At 60.0% G+C, this 7,793-nt stretch overlaps 1 protein-coding gene across 2 annotated transcripts in view; it reads right to left on the bottom strand.

Moving 5' to 3' along the window:
* Window positions 1-1,694: 1,694 nt before the first annotated feature.
* The window catches only part of LSM4 (LSM4 homolog, U6 small nuclear RNA and mRNA degradation associated), a 6,976-nt gene continuing 877 nt past the window's right edge, over window positions 1,695-7,793 (bottom strand). Inside the window, exons 1-3 of one of the 2 annotated variants that reach the window (XM_035314423.1) lie at window positions 6,237-6,397; window positions 5,649-5,832; window positions 1,695-3,206 (exon numbers count right to left, since the gene is read on the bottom strand). In XM_035314423.1, coding sequence (XP_035170314.1) covers window positions 3,118-3,206; window positions 5,649-5,832; window positions 6,237-6,368 — 405 coding nt within the window. In that variant the 5' untranslated portion in view covers window positions 6,369-6,397 and the 3' untranslated portion in view covers window positions 1,695-3,117. Of the gene's footprint in view, window positions 3,207-5,648; window positions 5,834-6,236; window positions 6,398-7,793 lie in introns of those variants that run through there. The other variant, XM_035314422.1, reaches the window with a different exon arrangement.

Raw genomic sequence — 7,793 nt, forward strand, 5'->3', positions numbered from 1 at the left:
ACCCACCGGGTCCTGTCACCGACCCCAAACCCGCCGGGCCCCGTCACCCACCGGGCCCCCACACCCCGGTCACGGCCACCCCAGGGCTCGGCCTTGTCCCGCTCCCAAGCCCCAAATTCTCCTCACGGGTCTTTACCGGGGGTCCCCATGCCAGCGAGCTTTGGTGGCAGTGCCACCGGTGCCGTCCCCAAACCAGGCCCCGACCGCTGCCGTCCCCACACGCCACCACCGTCTCCTCACGCCTCGCTTCACCCCGACCCCGTTTTCCCTCCGATTTTCCCCAAACCCGTTACGGTTTCTACGCCAGCACCGGGGGGGGCTGGGTGACAACGCGGTGGGGACAGCCAGCCACCCCATCCGGTCCCACGGGGCTGAACCCCGAAACGGGGGCACCGGGGGCTCGGGATGTGCCCCGGGGAAGCCACCCCCGAGTCACCCCCACGGGGACGGCACGAGAGGAACCGAGCCGGGACACCGAGAACCCTCCGGTCCCCTTTGGGACCGCGCCGCCCCCGGGGGCTCGGAACAATCGAAAACAAGAGGAAAAAAAAAAAAAGTAAAAATAAAAAAGCGTGTTTAAAAAGGAAAAAGCGAGGAGGAGGAGGAGGGCTCGACGCGTATTTTTAGTCGCTTAGCGCAGCCCTGAAGTATTTGGGCAGCCACTCCCTCCGGCTGCTCGGGGACTATTCCTGCGCTGCCTCCCCGGCCCCGCACCGCGGCTGAGTCACGGCCCCGCACGCCTGCACCCCACCGGAACGGGGAAGGAGAAATTTGGGGAGCGGGATGGGGCCGGAGGAGGGTCGTAGGGCGGCCGCCGACCCAGCAGGAGCCCCGGACCTTTTTCTCCCTCTCCTGCTGTTGCTTTTATCTCGCTCCCATTTTATTTTTCCGCCCCCTTGCTGGGGGGCAGGATTGGAGCTTTGTGGTTTGGGTGTCGTGGGGCAGCCTCAGGTGGGCTTTTTGGGGGGCAGGAAAGTTTTTTTGGGGGGCCTCGAAGCCACACAGAAGGGCAGGATGCTGCTCTCGCAGGGAGCCCTCTCCGACCCAGCCCAAAACATTCCCGCAGAGGTGGAAAAAAGCAGCGGGGGAGCAAGGAGGGAAGGCGGCCGAGGCCTGGGGGTGCGATTAAAGGCGAGCAGAACTCCACGAGCTCCAGGGCCAGGGCTCGAGCAGGAGATGAGGAGCAGGCGGAGGGCCGTCCCCTGAGCCGGAGCCCGAGGTCCCATTGTTCTGGCGGGCTTTATCTGGCCCCAGCAGACCTTAAATCCAGACGGGCCCCGCGCACGTTTCCTTTTTCACCGGGGCAGCTGCAAAGCCGCGGGGTTTCTGCGGCTGGAGGCAGAGGCTAAAAAAGGGAGGGAGCAGGTTGGGAAGGGAAAGTCTGACACAGGGCCCGGCCTTCGTTCAAATGCCACAGCGGGGTTTGCTCCGAGAACGAGTTTCCAGGAGGGTGGACGCACACACGCGCGCCCTGCTCCCACCGCCCGGGGTTCGCCGCTTGGCAGGAGCCTGGGACGCGGATCCGGCGCACGCCTCGCCAGGGAAAGGCAGCTGGGGAGCACACGGCTGGTAAAAAAGCCACGTTTTAGCCCAATTCCTCGGGTATTTATTGACACGAGGGCCGGAGCGAGGGGTTAGCAAGGAGCTGTGGGATCGCAGGCGGGGCTGGGCGCCGTCACAGAGAGAGGAAGGCGTTTTTCGACAGGTCGGCGATTTATTCCTACTCACCACTTCGCACAGGTTTTTATAAACGTTTAAAAAAATAAGTATATATAAAAGCACGTTTTTTTTCTTTTTACTCGTTTTCTCTTCCCAGCAGTGATGGCAGAGAGTAGGCTTCAACGTGGAAATCAGTTGTAAAGAAAAACAAAATAAATCACAAAACCAAGAAAACGTTCAGAGCGAGTTACAATATCTTCTGCTTTTACCCTAAAATTAAACAATTTCATCCACCGGGGACTTCAGGCAGGGCCTAAAGCCTCTTTCTTCCCCCCCCCCGTGCCCCCCCACAGGCTTTCAATTCAGATTCAGGACAATATTTTGGGGCGCATTTTGCTCGTGGGACCCTGTGGGTTGGAAGACTCGGAGCAACCTGACCTAGAGAGAAGCGGGAACTTGTTAACCCACAGGAGGGGCACGCGCGCGCTCCGTGTCCCCGAGGAGGGAGAGGTACGGCCAGAAAACGAAGTGACAGTGGTAGAGCGAAGGCGGTCCCCGCGTAGCACGAGGAATCAGCTTGAGGAACGCTGGTGGAACTCCAGAAATCAGATTTGGGGATTTCGTGTCACAGGCACAAGGGAGAGAAGGGGGGGGGGGGGGGGGAGGAAATCACCAGCTCGGCTGCTTTTCAAGAAAACAAAAAAAAGCGAGGAGCAAGGGGCACAGCAGCCTTCCACGAGGAAACATGGAAAAGCCTTTCCTTTAAAGGAAAATTCTAATCCGGAGTCAAATTAGAAAGGCGCTAATTGGGAATCCCTCAAATCGCGGAGCTCTCCGGGAAACAGCCCTTGAAGGGCGACGCGACGTTCAACCCCAGGTTCTCCTTTTGGAGAGAGCCAGCGCTGACCGGCCCCAAACGGAGGATAAGGGGGCGGCTTAAAAGTCTGCTTTGTTAAAAATAACAGCAAACAAACCTTTAAGACCGCTCACGTAGAGACACGGTATCCTCAAGTTCAGTGCTTTCAAACCAAAGCGCCTGCAGCTTACAAACGCAACAAGTTTCCAAAGCTTCAAGTATAAAAGAAACAAAAAAGGAACACAAACAATCCGGAAAGCGCTCGCCTTCGTTCTTACACCACGGCACACGATATTCCTTTAAATTACACCCGGAGACCCTGAAAAATTAAACAGTGCTTCCGCTCTCAGGAGAGGGCTGAAGTTAGGTCCTTAACCGTGAATTATGATGATGATTTTTTGGACGTTTCCAATTGCAGACTTGCTGACCAAAACGTGTAACTCCACTTTACCGGATTAAATCGCGAGGGGCTTCCCAACTACATGATTCGGGCACGGGTCGAGGAGCAGAAACGGAACACTTTTGAACGCGTGGCAATCCTGAGGTGTGATCAAACCAAAGAGCACCGCGGCACTGTCCCCGGCCAGGGGGCAGGCAGCCCCTCACTGCTTCGCTGACTGCCTGCCCGGCTTTTTTTCCTGCTGGCCTCTTCCACTGCCCGGTATTCCTCGGCCACGGCCACCAAACACACCTGCGGGACAAAAAAGGAAGAGCAGAGATACCGGAACGTCAGCGTAAGCCAGTAACGTCTCCCGCAGCTTTACGGCTCCTTAAATTCTCCCAGATACGCGCCCGTTTTCTTGTCCTCGCAGCAGAGGGGGGACCTGTGGACGTCTCCCAGACCCATCAGGAGCATAACCTCACCTCCCCTCACCGGCGAGCTCAGCGACGCTCCTCCGGTGCTTTGCCATGCCCTCTGGCTAGCCGTGCTAGCATCATAAATTCACCTCTTTTACCGACTTCTTGATTTTTCACATCATCTTTTTCCTCATCGCAAGGTTCACCTCTTTTGAGGAACGCAACCAAGGACGAGAGGGCGAGGTTTGAAATCAAGCGCCGGTCACCGGGGGGTCGGCAGATCGTGCTGCAGCCCCCGAGAGCTGCAGAACCAAACCCGGAGCACCGAAGGGCTCAGCTTGAAGGCTGCTCGGGTGCGGAACAGAAAAGATCCATCCTGCTCTGTCGCCTCCTTGCTCTGGCCAAGGCAACCACCGGGGAGGCTGCGCTGAGACCTGCCGCAGACACCAAGCGCCCCGGGACCCGACAGCTCCGTCCAGCTTTGTCCGGGGAGCTTCTGTGCCCCCCGCGGCCCCTCCTTCCCAGCTCAGATTGGCATTCGGATCGTTTGGAGCCGTTCTGTGCAGCGATTACCAGGTTTATTTCGGCCTGCCAGCGACGAAGGGGCCGTGGAGCTGCCCCGCCAGCAACCTCTGCAAAAAACCTGGAGCCCCAAGGAGGCTCGGCGCAGGCGGCGGGCAAAAGAACTTGCTCCAGAGCCCTCTGCCGAGGCGTGTCTGAACCAGAGGGGGAAAAACGCTTCTAACCCCGCCGTCCTTTGGAAGCGGCTGGAGCCCTGCGAGCATCCCGAAAAGCCGAGCAAAGAGCGCAGCGCTCCTGAATGTGGCGAGGCAAGGAGTAAAAAAGAGAAGGATTACCAGTGTCAGAGACAATAATCCTTTCAACTGCGCGCACAATTATAGCTTTACTTCTGCCTGCTGGCCTCCCAACAAAATTGTCCTGCCTTTTTTTTTTTCTTTTCCTTCATGTCTCGGTAATGAGAGCCAAACCTTTTAGCTAATTAGCAAATGCCGAAGCTTCCCTTTAAAATATTCCATCAGCGAATTTAAGCTGCGCATCGAACCAGCGGGGAGCTCCACCTCAAACACGACTCGGCTCCGCTCTCCACAAGGTGGATATTTCCACAGCACGGGCGGCAGAGAAAATCCTTCAGCTAAAATGTTTATCCAAACTAACCCCCATCCAAAAAGCTGGTGTGCCAAGCGCTTTGGACACCGAAAAGGGAAGGAGGAAAAATAAAAAGGCCCCTTCAGATCTGTAAAGGTCACTTCTGCGTGCTCGGAGCTTTTGGGAGGCGGCAGAGATGGCAGGGTTTTTCCTCCAGAAGTCCCTGCGAGCCGCAGACGCGGAGCTCGGCGCGTCCCGGCGTGGCGTGATGGCCCCAGGTACCTCCCAGCCGTCCTGCCGGGATTCCTCGCATAGCCCAAACGAAGACGGCTCGTTAAGGGCACTCCGAGCCCCGGCCCCTTCGGCGCCTCGGTCCCCAGGGCTCCTTTTACAAGCCAGGTTCCCTGCTTGGTTCCAGCAAGTCAGCGCGCCCGGGGTTTAAGCTCCTACCGCGGGCTGATCCCGCGGCGAGGAACCCCGGGGCTGAGCGAGGCGACCGCAGGGCAAGTGGCAGAGACGTGGCAGGAGGCGTGAGCAGGACGGTGCTGGGAGGAAAGGGTAACAGGTCCCCGGGCTGGAGCGCTCCGAGATAACCCGGCCGCGTGAAGCGGGGCAGGGAAGGAGGAGCTGTTGGCGTGAGCCGTTTCTGCCTAAGCGGCAAGCTCCCCTTTTATCAGACACCGATTGTTCGCGTGGAGCGGGAGGAGCACAAAGCCTCAGCTCGACACGTAAAAAACACAGCAATAAGAACCAAAAACCTCACAAATCAGCAGGTCAGGGGAACCGAAGTCCCATTATACCGGGAGAAAAGATGTTTTTTAGCGCCGCGATGGTCAGAGCCGCGTCCGCTTCCCAACAGGACACCGCTTGTTTCCCTCCCAGCTTCGCTAAGCTGGCCCCACCAAACCGCTGGTGCCTGCCGTGCTCTGCAGCTAGCCAGGAGGGGCACCAACAGCCAAAATCGGAGCCTCTCTTAATTAAGCTCCTGCCCAACCCAGTAACGAGGAAGGCACATCCCTGGCACGTCTCCTTTCTGCGCGCTGGCGGAGGCGACGCGCTCGCCCGACGAGATCTCGCGCGGGAGCGGCTCCGGCTTCCCGCAGACAAACGGCTCCGGGCTGCAAGCCGAGAAGCCGCAGCCCTCCCGTGCCCGGGAGGTGAAACGGGGAGGCTGGGATCCCGATCGCTCCCCCGCCTCCGCGAGCTGAAAGGGAAACAGGATCGTTACCTCGTCCGGCGCCGCCAACGCCGCGGCCCTTCTGCTGCTTCTGCTGCTGCATCCCGCCGCGGCCCCTGCCCTTGGACACCACCTCTTCCTTCACCATGTCGATTATTTCGTCAGGGATCCGGAGGTATTTGATGGTGCTGCCCCGGATGTAGCACTCCGGCATCCTCCAGAACTTGTCGCCGTCCTGTCAGGGAGCAAAGCGTTAGGCTGAGAACGAGGCCGGGTGCTTTTTGGGTTACGTTTTGGCGTTTGAATATTTCCATCGCTTGCGAGGAGCGCGCCAGCTCCGCCAATCTTTTCTGGGGCGTAATTAGGCACAGAATTGGTTTCCTCCCCCCAAAACACGCGGCCCTACAGAGCTGGAGGGGCACGGAGGGCGCTCAGCCCTGAGCCAAAGGGGTTTCGATTCCAGCCCTGCCTGTAACACCCACAGAAAACGAAGGAAGAAGAGGGAAGGGAATTGAAAGTGGGCCCGGGGAGGGGAACGTGCTAAGTCACACACAGCTGCTGCAAGCAACCAACTCGGGCGGCGCGGGGCAGGTCCAGCCGAGGAAGATTTCTTCTGCAGAAGCCCCAGCTGGGTGTCACCTCGCTATTTCGTGGCTCTGGGGCGGGGATCGAGCAGCCAGGCAGCATCCAGAGCCAGCTGGGCGTGGGGCGGGTGCCCACCAGATGCACAGGAACCGCGGCTGTGGAAAACAAGGAGCTTACGGCTGACATTACAAATTAAAAAAAAAAAAGTCCAAAAAAAAAAAAAAAGGCTCCAGGAGCCAAGTCGCCGAGCAGCCGCCTTGTGCTCGAGGCGGATTCAGGACTTTTCTAGGACGCGGCCCACCAGGACCTCCCCGCCTGCCTGTCAGGTGCCGCCGCGGGGATGGGGAGCGAGCGTCGGGGCTCAACAACGACGCTGCTGCCCGGGAGGGACCCGGGAGGAGGGACGGGGCCTCGTGCGGGCAGCTCTGCCCCGCGGGAGAGCTCGAACCTGGCTCTTCCCGAGCAGCTCACACGGACGACACGTCCCAGAGGAGCGCGCCCGCCTCGTTTCACTTCCCTCGGGATCAGCTCGTCCCCCACAGCTCCAGAGTTATTTGGGGCAACACCTGCGTGCGCGGGCAAGCCCTTCGGCGCGCGAGGCAAGGCGGAGAGGAACAAACGGCCTCCTTCAGCCAGGCACCCGGCAAACCCCACCCTGCCTCGGACCCGCCGGGCTGCGCCTTGGCTCCCGACGCAGGAAGGGATCGAGCCAGGGCCCGGCTTCCTCGTTCCGGCCCTCTGCGGGTAAACAACCCCTCGGCGGGCTGGGGCGGCCGCCAGGCACCGCTCCGTGCCATCTAGCGGCCGGTCCCCACCGCTGCTGCCCCGGGAGCGCCTCCCGCCGGGGTTTGAGCGGGGATTTGGAGGCGTTTTTGGGGTGGGGAGAGCCGCAGGGCCCTCAGGAGGGGATAAAGGATGAGGGATTGCTCGTCCACAAGGGAGCACGAAGGTGCTCTCTTAGGAGGCAGCAGAAGAGGGCAAAATTGCGTGGGCTCTGAGCACCAGCAAGGCTCTGTCACCCCCTCCTGCAGCGCCCTGAGAGAAGCGCCTTCCCCTTTGCCCGGCCGTAAGTCCAGGGGGATCCAGAAATTCCTAAAAGCTGCTGCTTTCTGCTGAAGGTCCCCCTCAAACCTTTCCTCGGTCACATTTAGGCACCAACGCACCCCCATGCCCCAGCAGGATGGCCCAACAGCTTCCTGCCGTGAACGCAGCGGGCACTGAAGGTTTGCAGAGAGATTTTCTGCACAAAAAACCACGAGGGTTTTGCTGCCCGTTTCTCCCCCAAAAACCTCCGCGGTTCCGAGGCAGGGGGGAACGCAGCCAGCGCCGCCGCCCACCCCGCCGCCTCTTCCCACGGCGCAGGCAGGGACAAGACCAGACGCTTCTGGCTGAGGTCAAAGCCCGGCAGAGATCCCAACCCCGCCGCAGCGCCTCTGGCCACGGGCAAAAGTACCAGACGGCACCCGCCGCGGGTGAACGCCCGGCTGCTCCCCTTGTCTGATGTGGGGAGCCACGGGGCGAGAGGCTTAATAAGAGCCTCGGCGCTTTGAGGATCTGCCCGGGCTCACCGGGGGGATCCTCACCGGGAGGGGGGGGGGGGGGGGGGGGGGG

Source organism: Oxyura jamaicensis, unplaced genomic scaffold (assembly GCF_011077185.1).
Source record: "Oxyura jamaicensis isolate SHBP4307 breed ruddy duck unplaced genomic scaffold, BPBGC_Ojam_1.0 oxyUn_random_OJ72581, whole genome shotgun sequence".
NCBI classification, from domain to species: Eukaryota; Metazoa; Chordata; class Aves; order Anseriformes; family Anatidae; genus Oxyura; species Oxyura jamaicensis.